The sequence below is a fragment of the Ptychodera flava genome, chromosome 15 (genome assembly GCF_041260155.1).
Source record: "Ptychodera flava strain L36383 chromosome 15, AS_Pfla_20210202, whole genome shotgun sequence".
Taxonomy (NCBI): Eukaryota; Metazoa; Hemichordata; class Enteropneusta; family Ptychoderidae; genus Ptychodera; species Ptychodera flava.
In genome coordinates this window covers 39,699,164-39,718,579 of record NC_091942.1, presented here as the reverse complement: position 1 = coordinate 39,718,579, position 19,416 = coordinate 39,699,164, and the positions used below count along the sequence as shown (strand labels likewise).

The 19,416-nt window shown below is 34.6% G+C and overlaps 1 protein-coding gene across 2 annotated transcripts in view; it reads right to left on the bottom strand.

Annotated features, from left to right (window-relative positions):
- LOC139152167 (4-aminobutyrate aminotransferase, mitochondrial-like) overlaps positions 1-19,416 on the bottom strand; it is a 57,813-nt gene that overhangs the window by 18,215 nt on the left and 20,182 nt on the right. For both annotated transcript variants that reach the window (XM_070725287.1, XM_070725288.1), the window contains exons 5-10: positions 17,347-17,396; positions 7,426-7,506; positions 4,760-4,852; positions 3,624-3,686; positions 3,048-3,111; positions 233-381 (exon numbers count right to left, since the gene is read on the bottom strand). In XM_070725287.1, the coding sequence (XP_070581388.1) occupies positions 233-381; positions 3,048-3,111; positions 3,624-3,686; positions 4,760-4,852; positions 7,426-7,506; positions 17,347-17,396 (500 nt within the window). The remainder of the gene's footprint in view (positions 1-232; positions 382-3,047; positions 3,112-3,623; positions 3,687-4,759; positions 4,853-7,425; positions 7,507-17,346; positions 17,397-19,416) is intronic.

Sequence of the window (19,416 nt, the reverse complement as noted above, 5' to 3'; positions counted from 1 at the left end):
AGATTGACATTAGCAGATAGGTGAATGTTATCACTATGTTATCATACATTTCAAGACAGTATTTGTTACAGGTAACATTTTTGAATTTTACCTGGTATGCTTCTTAAATGTTGGCAGAAAGTGTTTATGGAAAAACGTTTTAATGAGCACTGCATACTCAAATGCATGATATACAATCTACTGAATTCACATGGTCTACAAAACCTAACAGAGTCCATCAGTGCACTCTTACTTCATCTAAACATCTTTTCTCCTCAGCCTTGTTTTCATCAGCGTACACATCAGTTGGATATTTTAGTTTTGGAAATGTAGCAATTGGCCAATCAAATGCAGGGAGGTCCAGCTTGTGAATGGCTTTGGAATGAGTACATGTCAGAGCAGCTGTCAAGAGACACAAGACATAAAGGAAAGTAAAGTTACAAAGTTGTTGGAGAATACCAAAGACCATACAATACAGGGTGTTAATCAAAAATAAGGTATTGGAATAGGTTCCAGATGTTACTTTGACTGCATGCTGTGTCCAGCATAGGACTATTAGACACAACTTATCAGTAAACAAGTCATTGACAATGACATAGTCCCCACTTGTTATAGGAGTATTAGTCTTGATGGGGCAGGGAAATGTGGTCATTAAGAAGTATCACTGGAGTGTATATGTTGAGATCTATGGGCACATAGGTCTATGTCGTTGTTCCCAATTTGAAAAACATGAGGCATGCCTAAGTTATGGTTCTGAATCGGGAAAAAAGATCAGACCTCTAGCTGTATTGGCAAGCCAAGAAATACATATGTGCATAATAAATGAGGTACAAGATATGACATCTTAAGGTCTAATATCCTATCAAAATTGGAGGGTATAGAACTTGTGGTTACTGAGTTATGCATATATTTGCATAATGAAGGTCAAAGGTCATCGAGGTCATGTGACATTTTGAAAAAAAAAAATTGTATTGCTAATCAATCCCTATATGCCAACAATCAGACCTCTAGCTCTATTCCCTTGCCCAGAATTAGATATGTGCATAATTAATGAGATAAAGCGTGTGTTGTCATAAGGTCTCCCATCCTACTAAATATAAAGGACATAGCACTTGTGGTTACTAATTTATTGACGTAAACGTATATTCTAGGTAAAAGGTCATCGAGGTCACATGACATTTGGTCAAACAATTTCTATCCTATAGTTATCCCTATATACCAAAAATCAGACATCCAGCTCTAGTGGCTTGCTCAAAATTAGATATGCACATAATTAATGAGGTACAGTATGCGGCATCATAAGGTCTCCCATCATACCAAATATGAAGGGTCTACCACTTGTGGTTACTGAGTTATGGACAAATATGTATATTTCACATCAAAGGTCATTGAAGTCACGTGACATTTTGTCAAAAAAATTGTATTGCTAGGTTATCCGTATATACCAAAAATCAGACCTCTAGCTCTATTTGCTCGCTCAAAATTAGATATGTGCATAATTAATGAGGTACAATATGTGGCGTCATAAGGTGTCCCATCATACCATACATGAAGGGTGTAGCACTTGTGGTTACTGAGTTATGGACAAATATGTATATTTGAGGTCAAAGGTCACGTGACATTTTGTCAAAATATCTGAGATATCTGCGTGAACGTATGGACTCACGGACGGACATGACCCAATCTATAAGCCCCCTGGACTTCATCTGTGGGGACTAAAAACTGTGTCACTGCATCCTTTTTGCAACATGAATACGATGAGAAACTAAATTTTTATTTTTCTTGGCCTTATACATGGGAGTCTATGGAGAACTGCCTTATACATGGGAGTCTATGGAGGTGTAAACTAAAAAGTCCTCTAACACGGCCAAATTTTATCGCATTGTGATGGGGTAGGGTACTATCCTTGTGCAAAGTTTGATAGAAATTGACCAGGGCATGTCTGAGATATCTGCATGAACGGACGGACAGACGGACGGACGGACGGACGGACATGACCAAACCTATAAGTCCCCCAGACGGTGTCCGTGGGGACTAAAAAGCTAATAAAATAAGGATTTTCAGAATTATAAATTAAAAGTAAGGCAGTTTATTGACAAATATGTTATCTTTTACAAGTACACAGCAAACTGTTCTTGATTTTTCATCAACAATATTTGACATAGACTGAAATACATAACATGCAACCACCAATGTTTACATTCTGCCCATACACCAGATACATGGAGAGATTTCAACATACAATCATTAACTCAGAAACCCTACAGGGGCAGGTCATCATTGATGACACAGCCCCCACTTGTTAATGTGTACTTTAATTACAAGTCCTCAGAGAGGATAGAGTCCTGTTCATTAATTAGGTCTGTGATTAAAAATACTGCAATACAGATGGGGCTTAATGGCAGAGAATGATCAAGTTCTATGGTGGTAAAAACATTAAACCAATGTAGGTCGCCATCCAAATTACAAAAGGTCATTAGTAAGATTAGTAATTAATCGACAGGATGCTGCCAAACACTTTTGCATCCTATCATAATTAACACCGACAGATTATCCCTGGTACCATATTTCATAAAGTTTGATGCAATGTTTCTGGACATTCACCCTACAAACAAAAATTCATCATGTAAATGCAAATTAGAAATTAATTTAAACGATACTGCTAAGTGCCATTGAGATCAACATCTGTGCCAAGTTTCATCAAACTTAATGCAGTATTTGTGGACATATCCTCTCATTAGGAAAGTTCATTATACATATGCAATTACAAATAAATTACCATGACACTGATAAATGTGTTTATTCACTGTTTAAGCAATGTGACCTTAACATCTATACCAAGTTTCATGATGAAGTTTGATGCAGTATTTCTTAACATATCAGCCTATTAGCTGCTATTATAACCAGTCATAGTTATTATTATAACTGATCTTTGCATTTTTGATATTCAATAGGGAGATATGACATGGTTTCATTGATACCTGTATCCTTCTGTTCACTTTAACGGAGTATAAAGACCTTTCTACATCTTAGTTGACAACTTGTACAAAAATTATCAAAGATCTTACCAAATGTCCTGCCATGAAACCCTCCTTTAAATGATAAAATTGTGAGTTGTGTGCTACCAGGACCCTATGGGAAACAATAGAAAAACAAAATATACAAGTTAAAGGGACATAAGCTGTAACTTGTGGAAAGTGTTTCAGTATTTTGCTTCTGTATATCAACTACCGTGTCTGACCCTTATCCGTTTGTCATACTGAAATTTCGAATATTCTTTTTGTCAACACAGCTTATGTGTATGCAGTGATCATTGCCCTTTGTTTACAAATGAATTCTAGTCCGGACTTGAATAGAGTTTTCAACAATAACAATGGAGATTACACTCACACAGGTTGTGTTGATATGCTAAATACTTGGCATTAAATTACACTTTAGGTATTCAATGCAGAAAGTGTAGGGAAACCACAAAACAAAAGTTCTGAAAAAATAGCCAAAAGATACAGCTTATGGAGCTTTAAGAAGAAGTAGGTATTCCAACAGTTAATAGGCAACTTAAAGACACTGAATGTTTCTTTCCTCTGTTCAGAGACTGAACAAAGGCCTATAGTTTTAGCCAGTGCAGTATGATATAATAAAGTTACCTTGTTCATCATGCAGGATTGTAGCTCTTCTTCACTTGGTAATTTACCATTTCTCTGGTTTTTCTGTAATCAACATTTAGAACATTTTTTGGTGTGGAGATTAAGTCTTTATCTTTGAAGTCTGCACAATAGCAGTTTTAAATTATGCTAGAAATGGAATAATTATTGATAAAAATATTATTTAAAAGATTGTTAAATATATAATATGATGTATTGCCACAAATGAATGATTTAAAGTCTACTTCAACTCAAGGAACATATTATATGCCAAATATCAATGTGATCAAATGAGGGGTTTGAGGCACAGTTGAAAATATGTAAAATATTAAGTTTGAATCCATCAATATCACTGTAAAATATTGAAAGAAAAAAATACCGCAATTATACGGTGTCGCTCACATTTGATCATACTAGTATGGGTACCAAAGATCAACAATAAGTGTTGTTTCTATCTGATCAGTACAGGAAAATTCTACGTTGATGTTATGACAATGATTTCTGCACAGTACAACCAGAAAAACAACAAGAAATATTTAAACCAGAAAAACAAGAATGACAACAGTAAATAAGGTCTGAAACTTAAGGTACTGGAGGTCAACATTAGCAACATGCATAGCAGAGAATGTTTCAACACAGCTAGTCCCTCTTAGTTTGAGGTTTGTTAATATGTAACAGTTCATAAACAATGACAGGAAAAGACTCAAGGTCAGTGGACTAGCCTGTTTCAGTCATTGGCATGCCACCACGCCTGCACATTTGCAGGATTTCCCTTTTTCTTACCTCATTTGCATATTTTTGACACTGACATGTTCATTTGAACAACGTCACATCTCAACCCCTGGGTCTACCTGTACACCAAATACTGAGATGGTAGCTTTGGCGGTATGGGAGCCTTTGCGTGTGACGGACATACATCCGCACATACATACATACACACATAAATACATACAGACGCCACCGACTCACCATATAAGCTCTTTTTGGTATTTATATACATACCAAATATAAACTAAAAATATGGAAAATATTAAGTTTGAATCCATCAATATCACTGTAAAATATTGAAAGAACACATTTAGCTTGATGTGTAAGGACATACATTTTCTAGGGAACTAACAACCAGGTATATATCTTACCATATACCAGATAAAAGCATGCTTTATGGCATTCTCAACAGAACAGGCACCACAAGCCATTGTTTGGACTTTATTTAAGCCGGGAGGAGCAATCTATGGATAAAAAAAGAAAATAAAGTTTTAAAATTTGTTATGCTTTGATGAAAATTAGAAACTATTGATGAAATAAGAAATCATGTCTCTGCAAGAGTAACTGTTTTAAGGAACTGTGGATCCCTGTTTTGATTGTAACACTTGTTGGCTGTGATTGGTGTTATAATTGTCAAGTGGAACTGCCCTTGTGCAATATCTACATGTGAATAAGTACAGTATGTGAGAAATTTCACATGCCTAGAGTATCTAAGCTCTAATGGATTGGTTGAAATGTGCTGTCATTAGAGTGAGTTTATGATGAACAAGTCATCGTTGATGACACAGTCCCCACTTGTTGATGGGTACTTTTAAAGTCCTCAGAGAGGATAGAGTTCTCTTCATTAATTAGGTCTGTGATAAAAATACTGCGATGCAGATGGCACTAAATGGCCAAGAATGAGTTCATGGTGGTGAAAACATAAACCAATGTGGGTGGTCGCCATCCTAATTGCAAAAGGTCATTAAATGAGTCAATTAGTAAATAATTGACAGGATATTGCCAAACATTTTTGCATACTATCCTGACACTGACAGATTATCACCGGTACCATATTCTATAAAGTTTGATGCAGTACCGGTATGGCAGCAGCTTGTCAGCCATTATTTTCATTTGACTGTTTTTCATTCGACTATTTTTTTTTCATTTTTACATTTCACTTTAAATTTTTTTTCAATTTAATTTTACCTTGATTTTCATTTAAATTTTGATTCTCATTTTTTTCTTATATCGAGAAAAATTATATCAAATAATCCTGCTTTTTTTTGTCAAAATAAAGACATAAATAATTTTTGTTTCCAATCTCTATAGTTTTGTTTCAAATGTATTTTATTCCCAATCGTGTTTTGTTTTTGTTTTGATAATACTTTATTTAACGTGAATTCTTTGGTTAAAAATTACCTTTAAAATAATATTAAATATAAAGCTAAGCAATCTAATATTATATAAATTTTGATGTATTTCTATTGGTGACAACTCCAGGCCACCACCCAACATATTATGTTTTGTAAATACTTGTGGCATCATCTTGTTTGCGAAATTCTCTCAGTTTTTTACCTTTTAAGTTGGTTTTTGATGCCAAAAATGCTTCAATGCTGTGTTCGAAGCGTCCAAAGAACAATAGAATAAAACATTCAAAAGCTACATGTACCAATCATGAGGGGACATGGAAAGGTGCATATACAATCAAACATTTGCTGTGTACCGTACATTGGATCGATTAAGATGTAAACAATGAAAAAACAATTCTTAATACTGGGCAAAATACTTGACTAACAGTTACTGAATATGAGTCTCAGATGATTTCAAAACAGCCAGACAGATGGGTGATGTTTGTTGACCTCATGTTGCGGCCTAGCTCTATGTATCATGCTGTGTGTTCCTGGCGTTATACGGCCTAAGCAACATGCGGCCCCAATTTGGACCCAGCACGAAAAACTACTTTTCTAACCACTTTACGCTGATAGCATCTCCATTCAGATCCATGCCTACCTGAATCACTCAACCACTTACAGACTGCTAAGACTGCAAAACAAATTGCTGTCATGATGTCCCAAACAATTGTTTGCTGGCGATGCACAGTCAAGGGCCTCGAGGCCGGCCATTGGATATGTTCATGCAACGATTACCGTAATAGACTCTTAAGTTCTTCCTCGATTGTATGATTTTGCTATCCTGATATTGATATTGTGTTTGCACTCAAATGTCTGAAAACTTACATCATTCACTGAAATAGTTATGATAAACTCAAGAAATTTGACTACAACTAACAAAAAGTCCGCAAAATTTACAGACTAGCAATAATAATTATTGTCACTTTATTGCCTTTAGGTAAGTGGGTTCACTTGGCAGAAGTAGTATATAATGATCAGAGGTTCCATTTTTTACCGTACCATATAGTGTAGTATTTGAACAAGGGAGATCATAATCTGACACTGTTCTGAGTGGCCTGGAGATCTTTTATAATATACGATAACTTGAACCTATCAAAATTACTCTTTTTTTACATTGCTTGGATATTAATATTTTTTCTACACTTTTTGACCTTTGATTTGAAGTCTTTTGACTCTCCGTTGGCAGCAGCACATGTATGGTTACATTCATCAAAGACTACTTTGAACATCAGAAAGATTGGCCATATCTATCTTTTCTGCCATGTATACAGCCTTTGCTATGTATCAACCCACAAGCAACTTTGTACTCGGCTAGTCTCTGGTACCGCAGATAGCCAGCATAAATTGTATAAATCAAAAGGATCATATATACCCTATGTGATGCACCTCAAGAACATATGCTAAATAAAAGTTTGCTGTATGATACAACACTTATTAGAAGTCTTCAAGATTTACTGCAAACAAAATTACACATTAAAACTGACTTTGATGGAATTACATAAGATTAATGAAAGATTTGAGACATAAATTACCTTGATTGGATCCTATTTTGGGTCATTCTGCATCTGAATAAAAGTTTTTTCATCCTAAATTGGTTTCCTGATAAACTCCTTATATAGATGTAGAAAGAAAAGAAATCTTACTGAAATCAGTGCCTTCTGAATCTTTTCCGGAAAGTCCTCATTTGGATGAACTCCAAGCGCTGGTCTGTTCACAAAGAAGCTCTGTTTAAATAAATACAAACATGTATTAAAACCACTTCTGGTCATGCTACATATTACATTTATTGTCTTTGTGAGATAATGGAGGACAATTACGACATTGCTTATAATACAGATATCAGCTAGTTTCACATAAAGAATTCTTTCTAACATAAATTAATCTTATAGGAATCTTTCTATGTCCTAATTTAGGTTGCAATGTTACATGTGTGTGATATAATTGTGGTTTAAAAATAGTGAAAGACACGAATCGCAACAAAAGAGGAATTCTGGCTTAACTACTTCAATGTCAGAATCAAATATGGTAAACATCAAAGTAGGAAAATTACAAATATCCTTCAGTGGGACTTGAAAATGATTCAATTGAAAAAATTAAAAAATTCTCTGGAGATACTACCCATTGCCAAGTGATCATCCCAACAAGTCCTTGGGACCTTAATAGGGTTCCCTATGAGAACCCTACAGGAGTCCCATGTGACATGCATGTTAGATTCCTAAATAGTTTTTTATCTTTTAATAGACAACTTGCAGATTATATTTTTACTTTATATAAACAAAGAAATTCCTAGTTATATTTATCATTAGCTAATATTATTATACTGTAATACTTTATCTTTATTGAAGAAAATTTGAACTTATTTTTGTATCACACTTTTATTGCCACAAATGTGATCTAAATCCTATATTTACAAGCAAGCAATAAAAATGTTATTATTTTTATATTATACAACCTAATGGAATTCCCTATTAGAAACCTGTATGGTTCATATATATGATATGGGGTTCCCTATAAGAACCTTGTAGGATTCCTTTAAAACATCTAAGGAGGATTCCTGTAGGATACCTTCACTATTGACCTTGCTCGTCCTAAAGAAAAATGTAACTACTACACCCTGATCTTATCAGAATCTTTTCGGGCTTAATTGTACAGGAATCTGATACAGGTTTTGCATAAGTCTTGGCTGTTGTAGAGATAAAAGGAGGTCCAATAGGACACCCAATACAAGGGCTTTATTAGGATTATGCCCTATGACTCCTATAGTAAAAGCCTGTCCTACAGGAATCTTATCATAATCCTCTGTGGATTTTTTGTAAGTGCACAGCTGAAATAGTTAATTACTGCATGATGCAAGCGAGGACACAAACAAAAATATACATGTACCATACATACATTCATGTATTTCATGATACGATCTACGGCAACCAAATGGCCATTTTGTTTAAAATTTTAGTCTTTCAGACTGAAGATTCAACAGACTATCGACATGGCCTTTCATATACCCAATGCTGTATGCTGTTGGCTTTAGACTCAGATATCTCCAAAACTGTTCATTAACTTTATTACACTTGGTAGGTTTCCTAGACCTTCGGACCCTAAACAAGGCTCGTGTGACCTGAATGTAATGAAAACCTTTGTCAGGTACTGTACAACTTTAGTAGGGTTTCTATAGAAACCCTATAAAAGGTACCCCATTTACTGTCAGATACTATATAACTTTTCGAAGTCTATCAGTACTATGGGAAAGACAATGTCAGATCTGGTATTCCAACGATGAAAAAATACCGTCAAGGACACTATGTGCTCACATCGGTTTGAATTGGTCCATTCAAGAAATATTTAAACCAGGAAAAACAAGAATGACAAAAGCAAGTAAGGTCTCCAACTTAGGTACTGGAGGTCATCTTTAGGAACATGCATATCAACTTCTATAGCAATGGGACAAGCAGATCCTAAATACATAAGCAAATGTCAACAACGAAAAATAGACAGAGAAGGCTTGATAAAAAGAAAACGTGGGAGTGGGCAAAAAAATGTACAAGGGATCTGGTAAAAAAGTAATGCTACGTCATCAATCTTCTAGACCCTACCCCCTCCTGAATATCAAATGTTCCACTACACATAAGGCCAGCTGCACAAGATGACAGGAAATGTATTTACAACCTTGGGGATTCTAATGTAAGCAGCACGTAAGTTAGTCACAGATAGTGAAATGCCTTCCACTGTGGGTGGTGATTACAACATCTGGAATTACCCTGGATCCAAATTTCTCAGCAGTTTTTGTGTGTCTTACATAGAAAAGTTGCAAAAATTGGTCCCCAATGAAAAAATTCACCTCAGCTTGTTTTCTGGATCAAATTTTCCTACAAATTTATACCAAATACAACAATATACAATTATGTTCACAGCCTTCGAAACTGTCTCACAACATATCCTGGGTTGGTGTTAGGTCACAAACTGAGAAAATTACCTAAAATATACAAATTTGGGGGTTTCCCAACACTTTGAGCAGAAAATTTATCTAATAACATCCCTCAGGACTTTATACCAAATTACAAAGCTATCAAACAAGTAATTTTGAAAACAAGTTTTCTTGACCAAAAATGACAATATTGTCTTGAAAATACAAATTTGTATATTTCAGGACAATTTCCACATATCTAACTATTGTCATCTCTGTATGTCTGTGTACCAAATATAAAAGCTGTCTGTCCAGGGGCTTTAAAAGGAAAACACTGTTTACGATTTTTTGACCAAAAATGACAAAATTGCTCGAATATAGTAATTTTCCCAATTTTGCCATAATTTCAACAAATAAGAAGAGTAACACCCTTGCAAACATCTAACCCAAATTTGAGAGAGATTGGGCTGGCGGTTTCAGAGAAGAATAATTTTTACTGAAAATGAGAAAAATCACCAAAAAATTCAGCAAAAATACAAAATTAAGGATATCTTCACAATATTCGTAAAACTGTATAAGGTTCACCTAAGGTACTTGCATACAAAGCAATCAAAACAGTGGTTCTTGAGTTATTGTTTCTTGACCATTTTCACATTTTGTAAGCTCATTTGCATAATTTTGGCAACGCAGACTTCATTTGAACAAAATCCCATCTATAGCCCAGGATGCATCCACACACCAAATACCAAGCTGAAACGTGCAGCAGTTTGCGTGTTTTTGATGTTGATGGACATACTGTACGTACGTACATACATACATACATACATACATACATACATACATACATACATACATACATACATACATACATACATACATACATACATACACACATACGGTACATACAGACGCCATCAACTGCAGCTTATACGATAACCTCACATTGGTATAACAAATGTGAGCTCATAAAAAGAACCAGATATGAACTGAAACTGCTCAAGTGTTTCATAATACCAGTATATTACAGTTGTGTGTAAATTTAATCTTCTGACACATGTTTGCAACTTCATTAGGGACAAAGCCCTATGGGGCTTGTCACCTATTGTATTTACTCAGGATCACTTCTTCTTCTTCTTCCGTAAATTCTTTGTAAAGCTAGATCTCCAAAACCGTTGTGCGCAGCCTTTTCAAACTCGCAGGGCTTATTAGGTATACTGAGTACTGGTGCACCTGACCCTTCATATTTTGATTGGTCACATGACCTGACTGTTATTAATTATTAAAAATTTTAATTACATCTAATTTGCATAAAAATTGAAAAATCGAAAATCTGAATAGAAACTTTTTAGACCATACTACCTAGATGCTACATACCAAATTTCAAGAATTTTCACCTTGCCGTTTATGAGAAGAAGATTTTTAAAGTATTATTTTTCTGATTTTTCAATAACCTTTGACCTCCCCTATACCTCTGCAGCTAAGCTATACCAATGGCTTATTCTGGCCTATGTAAGAGTCCTGGGGGGCTAGTGACTACTGAACAATGACCAACAGGGGATCAAACTGCAAATCAATATTTTGAGGATGAACTTGACCTATGACCCTAGCATGTTTCTATACCTCATTGATTATGCACATAACTAATTCCGGCCTTCAAACTAGAGGTAGATGATTTTTGGTACACAGGGACATGTATCAGTGTTAAGGTTTTTTAACAAAATGTCACATGACCAGCACATCCTATACCTCATTGATTATGCACATATCTAATTTTGGGCAAGCCAATAGAGCTGGAGGTCTGATTTTTGGTATATAGGGATAACTATGGGATACAATTTTTTTGACAAAATGTCACGTGACCTCGATGACCTTTGACCTCAAATATACATATCTGTCCATAACTCAGTAACCACAAGGGCTACACCCTTCATATTTGGTATGATGGGAGACCTTATGGTACCATATGCCATACCTCATTAAATATGCACATATCTAATTTTGGGCAAGCTAACAGAGCTAGAGGTCTGATTTTTGGTATATAGGGATAACTATGGGATACAATTTTTTTGACAAAATATCACATGACCTCGATGACCTTTGACCTCAAATATACATATCTGTCCATAACTCAGTAACCACAAGGGCTACACCCTTCATATTTGGTATGATGGGAGACCTTATGGTACCATATGTCATGCCTCATTAAATATGCACATATCTAATTTTTGGCAAGCCAACAGAGCTAGAGGTCTGATTTTTGGAATATAGGGACAACTATGGGATACAATTCTTTTGACAAAATATCACGTGACCTCGATGACCTTCAAATATACATATTTACCATAACTCAGTAACCAAGAGTCCTATACCCTTGATATTTGGTACGATTTTAAACATTATGATGCCACATCCAGTACCTCATTAATTATGCACATATCTAATTTTGAGCTAGCCAATAACCTAGTGTTCTGATTTTGGTTGACAGATGTGACATAAGGAACGAAAGTTTTGTGGCAAAAAGACGTGTAACTGTGATGACCTTTGCCCTCTCTAATGACATTTGCCTTCTTTTTCCAACTTAAGATTGCTTTGGCCTTGGCATTGCTGCTTGCAGCTATATTTGAAACTGTTATGATCAACATCATGAACAATATTCACCGCAGATTAATTCTCAAGGTCATTAGGTATACAGATATGTAATTAGCTGAAATTAAAATATGAAATTTCTTTGAATGCTGTCATTGTCTCATCATTTGATATAGAAAGTGCAATTGCCTTTGGTCGAGTCCTTTAAGCCATATATGTTAAACTGTGAAAGATTATTAAATACGCAAATTATAAATTAGCTGACATGAAAATGAAAAAGCGACCTAGCGGCCGATATAGCTCCGCTGTGTTATGTAGAGAATAACTATTCTTGATACATGTTGATGAGAAGGTGGAAATCTTTGATAGCTCAATGCAGTTGCCAGAAAAAAGTGGCTAAAATAGCTGCAAAAATACACAATTGAAGATTTCATCATACTTTGAATATATCACATCAGATCATCCCTAAGAACATGTCAACCAAAGCTATCTGATGAGTAGTTTTTTGAGAGTAAAATTTTTTGACCAAAAATGGCAACAATTGCCCCCAAAAACAAAAATTGCAGATTTCATCATAATTTCAAAAGATTAAATTTGGTTCATCTATAGAAACCTGTATACCATATTTCAAAGCTGTTAGACCAGTACTTTTTGAGAAACACATTTTTTGACCAAAAATGGAAAAAAATTGCCCCAAAAATTCAAAATTGCAGATTTCATCATAATTTCAATAAACACTTTTAAGTTCATCTATAGAAACCTGTATACCAAATTTTAAAGCTATCAGATGAGTAGTTTTGGAAATACACATTTTTTGACCAAAAATGGCAAAAATTGCCCCAAAATTACAAAATTGCAGATTTCATCATAATTTCAATAAATATCATTAAGGTGATCTGTAGGAACCTGTATACCAAATTGCAATGCTATCAGATGACAAGTTTTGGAAATACACATTTTTTGACCAAAAATGGCAAAAATTGCCCCAAAAATACAAAATTGCAGATTTCATCATAATTTCAATAAATATCATTAAGGTGATCTGTAGGAACCTGTATACCAAATTGCAATGCTATCAGATGACAAGTTTTGGAATACGCATTTTTGACCAAAAATGGCAAAAATTGCCCCAAAATTACAAAATTGCAGATTTCATCATAAATTCAATAAATATCATTAAGGTGATCTGTAGGAACCTGTATACCAAATTGCAATGCTATCAGATGACAAGTTTTGGAAATACACATTTTTTGACCAAAAATGGCAAAAATTGCCCCAAAAATACAAAATTAAAGATTTCATCATATTTTCAACAAATATCATTCAGTTCATCTGAAGAAACCTGTATACCAAATTTCAAAGCTATCAGATGAGTAGTTTTGGAAATACACATTTCTTGACCAAAAATGGCAAAAATTGCCCCAAAAATACAATCTTACAGATTTCATCAGAAATTCAATATATATTACTTAGTTCATCTGAAGAAACCTGTATACCAAATTTCAAAGCTATCAGACCAGTACTTTTTGAGAAATTCAAAATGGCAAAAATTGCCTTAAAAATGCAAATTTGCATATTTCTCCACAATTTGAACAAATCTGAAATAGATCATCCCTAGGGACCTATGTACCAAATATCAAAGCTATTAGTCTATATCTGACTGGTAGTTTGAAGAAGAAGATTTTTAAAGATCTTTTTACCAAACATAGGGCCAAAGTCCCTGAAGCTACTATAGACATATTGATACAAAATTAAGTATTTCCTTACTGTATGAAATTATCTCACTAAGGTCATCCTACGGACAAGTAAACTAAATATTAAAGCTGTCTGACCAGCGGTTTTGAAAGAACAAGCAACTCAACAGTTGACAGAGCTCTGTTGAGTTATGTAGAGAATAACCTTTTGTGACACATGTATTGATGAAGAAGGTGGATATCTTTGATTAACATTGTGAGTTCTGTTTAATAAGTTGAGACTGTACACAGTGTTTTTGCTAAGGTTTGGGAACACTGGTAAATGGTTTGGGAACCCAGGTAACATTTCTTCTGTCCCTAATCTGATTGCATTGATGTTCCATGGGGAACCCAGGTAAAATGACTGGGGAACCCCGGTAACATTTACCTACTTACCGCCCTTAGCAAAAACACTGCTGTACATACTCAGAGAAAGCACACTGAAGAGACAAAGGTTTGAAACTTAAGAAGTTCAAGGTCATCAAAAGCATTATAAGGAATCATGTTACACTTTCATTGCACTGTTTACACAGATTGCATAATTGCTATAAATAGCACATGAAGAATCTTTATACAGCCCAGCTTTACCATAAAAAACCCTATCACTTTGACCACTCTTTTAATTGACCACTCTATTTTTTTCCTCAAAAAGTAATTTTATTTTATCCTTACCAAGTCAACCATAAATGGAAATTAGAACTTTCTCTATCTCTATCTCTATCTCTATCTCTATTGACTATTTTGAGCAATTTCTTTTAGATAACATACAGGGCACAATAAATGACGGTTCAGAATATGTCAAAGTTGGGATTCAGGAAAGTTGCCTTTACATGTTTTAATCCTCCAAGATGGTAAGCATTTCACTATGAACTGTCAAAAAAAAGTTGAACTTTCTGATAATTCTACACTAAAATTATTTTGGCTTTGATGATTTCCTAATTAATTCAATTATTTAAAATCATATTAATTATTTTTTTCTGGGTGAATTGATAGGGTTTATACAGTACAAGAATTACATACAATGTAAGTCAAATTTTGACCAAAAATGACAAAAAAATTCCTTAAAAATACAGATTTGCATATTTCATCATAATTTGAACAAATCTAAGTTGGGTTACCCCTAGGGACCTGTATACCAAATAACAAAGCTGTCTGACCAGCGGTTATGAAGAAGAAGATTTTTTACCAAAAACACCTTTTTTGGCATTAATTTGCCTATTTTCAACAATATCAAAAAATTAAAAAAAACAGTTTCTCAAAATCGTATTTTTCATCTACACAACAAATATCAAATCAGTAAGTACTGCGGTTCTCAAGATATTTGAGTGGACGGACGCCTCACAAACGGACATACATACATACATACATACATACATACATACATACATACAGACTGACGCCGGACGCCGGACGGATACCCATCCCAATAGCTTCTATAGACTATAGTCTATAGTAGCTAAAAATGACCAAAATTGTCTTAAAAATAGGAATATGCAAATTTCACCACGATTTGAACAAATCTGACTGAAGTCACCCTAAGTAAACTGCATATCAAATTTCAAAGCAATCAAACAAGCGGTTTCAGAGAAGAAGATTTTTTTACCAAAAACACCAAAAAATGCCCCAAAAATACAAATATGGAAATTTCACCACGATTTGAACAAACTTAAGTTAGGTCACCCCAAGTGAACTGCACATACAATTTGCGGTTTCAGAGGAGAAGGCAATTGTTGACGGACGACGACGGACGACGACGAAGGACGACGACGACGGAAAATCAACCTATTTGATAAGCTCCGCGTCGCTGACAGCGGAATGAAAAAGGACTTTCAATGTTATTTTAACCTGGTATCATTAATCCACATAGCATATGTTTCACCAACTTTGAGCAAGTAAATCAAGGTATATATCCCTAATTAGGGCAATTCATTTAATATGCAAATAAGGAATTGGCTGAAGTAAAAATGCTTAGTGACTTTCAATAATGTCATATCATGGAATCTTTAATGTACATAGCAAGTTTTATCAACTTTAAGAGAGTCAATCAAAACATATATGCCTAATAAGAAAGTTCATTAAATATCTAAATTAAGAATTTGCTGATTCTGAAGTAAAAATGCATAATGATTTTCAAAATATTACAGTATCTTCCATATACCGGTACATAGAACGTTTCATCAACACTTTGGTCAAGTCATTCAAGATATTTATCCCTAATTAGGAAAGTTCATTAAATATGCAAATTGGGAATTGGCTTAAATAAAAATGCTTAATCACTTTAAAGCCCTAGTATTTCTAACTTTTAACCTTTTTTATGTTTGAATTGACATGTTATTCCTTTACATCCACTGTGAAATGTTTGTCAGTGAAGAAATAAGCCAAATTTGTGCTGCTGTAGTGACATACAAACGCTAAATATTGCTTGATCGAGTTGGATTGCCGCATGGGTTTGTTGACAACTTTCAGGTTGTGCACTTGACTGAGAACGTCGATGCTGATGACATCAGTGAGTTTGCAACGTTACTAAGTTGGCCCTGCCATGGTACCCGCATTCCTTTTTTTCATGTAAATCATATCGACTTCAATTTTTAATCACTTTGAGTGACAAATTCCAACTTACAAGGGGGACTATGTTATCATGCATGACTTGTTGATAAAGCCTTAGTCACATTTTTCATTATCTGGAAGTTTACACAGAAATTTAATACGTTTCTGCAAATTTATGGTCTCAGCATTTTGGTACTGTGAATTTTTTCGTGAACTTGCAGAGTAGGCCAGCTTCTTTCTTTTCTCCCTACATCTAAAATGTGGATTTTGACAAAATGCCATTATGTGTGTTCTTAGTTTCACCTGTTTAGACTGTATTGTGAATTTTGTTGCAATGTTTTCAAGCAAACACGTGCTTTGCACTTCTTTCTTATCATGAAATTCAGGATTTTGTTGCAAATCATTAATGTGTGACCTAGGATAGATTTTGTCTTTTTCCTTGTATGTAGTATTTTATTGGAATCTTTTCAGCTGTGACCTTAATTTTGAATGTTCAACATCTTTGAAATCATGGTCTTTTTTTTATTTTCATAATGTGTGCTTAGCTTAATGGCTTTTTCACATTTTTTAAAACAGGGTCTTGTAACAATATCTGCATGTGCGCCCTTGGCTTAGCTCTTCCGGTTTCTTTAAAGTCAGAGTTTTGCGGAAACTTATGCATGTGTGTCGTTAGCTTGGACTTTTCAGTTTCCTTTAGTTTAGGTCAGAGTCTTGTGACAACTTTGCATGGGTTCCATAACACAAATGCACTTTATTTAACTATGATCACTGGCAAAAAAAGTAAAAATCATTCTCACCAGATTTGCTGAATCTTGAACCGCTGAAACAAGAGCTGGATGATTATATCCTGTAAGAATCAGAAGGAATATCATAGATGTTATATGTAGGTCAATCAGGATGAATTCAATATCCACATTGAATGACAAAATATATGTGATGAAGAAGTTATTGTCACCCAGTGACTGCTTAATTAAGTAGAACACACAGTCATTACTTTGATTTAAGTTGATGTCTAATTGTTTTAGTGATCAGGCAATATTTAGAATTCTTGAGCAATAAATTCTTGACAACACAGAGACTTTTGATCTTCTATATTGAGACATGAGATTTCATTATGGAGAGTGTTGTTGAGCAATTAGCCAGAGAGGGATGATTTTCTCGTCCAGTGTTTTGTCTTGACTCAATATCATATAGAGATACTTTTAGGGGAGTTCCTATAACGTCTTTAACCACAGTTAATGATGTGATGCAGGTTTAAATAATGTTTAGAAGATTCATGTTTTGCCACAATACTAAATAAGTAATACATTTTTTCCTGCAACAACTGCACATTATTTCATCTATAAATTGTACCCAATATGATGTGAAAATGCGCAGAGTTAACTTTTAAGATCCTCAGACTCAGATTTCAGATCTCAAAACCTCAACATCCCTCACATTAGAATTTAAATCTTGGCACTAGCAAACTATCATGCACACGAATTGGTGACATAAATGCAACAATGAAACATCTTTTGATACAGAAAGGCATCGCATACATTTAAATCAAACAAGTCATTTCCAATGACATAGTCCCCGCCAAATATAAATTCTGTCAATGCACTACGGTGAAAGTGTGGAAATGTGTTCGTAAATGCACTTTCAAGTCACAAATCCAGTAGTGGGTGATAGTGACAAGTGTGTGTACAACTTTGTCAGGATACACAAGTTTCGACATTTTCATCTTGACCGTGAACTCTGGTGACCGCATTTTTTACAGAAAATGCCTATTTTGAGCTAATTTGCATATTTCAATTAATATCAAAAAACAAAACAAAAAAATGGTTTGTTATAATCATATTTTGCACTTACACAAAAATATCAAGTCTTTAAGTACTGCTGATCTCAAAAAATTTGTCATCAATGAGTGACCGGACATCCTCACAAACTGACATACATACTGACGCCAGATTGATTCCCATCCCAATAGCTTCTATTGACTACTGTAGCTAACCAGATACGAACTGAAAATGCTCACGTGTTTCATGATATATTGCAGTTATGTCCAAATTTGAAACTTTGTCACATGTTTGCAATTTCATTGAAAGTGTTATGATCAACATAATGAATAATATTCACTCTTTTTTGGGAGTGGAGATTTAGCCGAGCGGTTCTCTCTGTGGCCTCTCCGCTAGGCGACTGAGCCGTACGTTGTGGGTTCGAACGTGATTGAAAACTAGCCGTATATTCACCACAGATTAATTCTAAATCCAAGTATATACCCCCAATCAGGAAAGTTCATTAAAATATGCAAATTAGGAATTGGCTGAAGTAAAAATGTTAAATGACTTGCAATGATTTTGTATCATAGTATCTTTAATGTACAAAGCAATTCGTCAACTTTGGTCTGGTCAAGACAGATAAATATCCTTAATTAGGAAAGTTCATTAGATTTGCAAATAAGGAATTGGCTAAAGTAAAAATACCGTCAAGGACAGTGTGCTCACATTTGGTTTGAATTGGTAAATTCAAGAAATATTTAAACCGGGAAAAACAAGAATGACAAAAGCAAATAAGGTCTGCAACTTAGGTACTGGAGGTCATCTTTAGGAACATGCATATCAACTTCTATAGCAATGGGACAAGCAGATCCTACATACATAAGCAAATGTCAACAAAAAAATTAGCCAGAGAAGCTTGACAAAAAGAAAAGGTGGGAGAGTGGGGAAAAAATAAAGAATGGGAAAAAATGTACAAGGGATCTGGTAAAAAGTAACGCTACCTCATCAATCTTCTATCCCCTACCCCCTCCTGAATATCAAATGTTCCACCCCTTGGTTGACCATGTTTACATAAGACCAGCTGGTAGGAAATGTATTTACAACTTT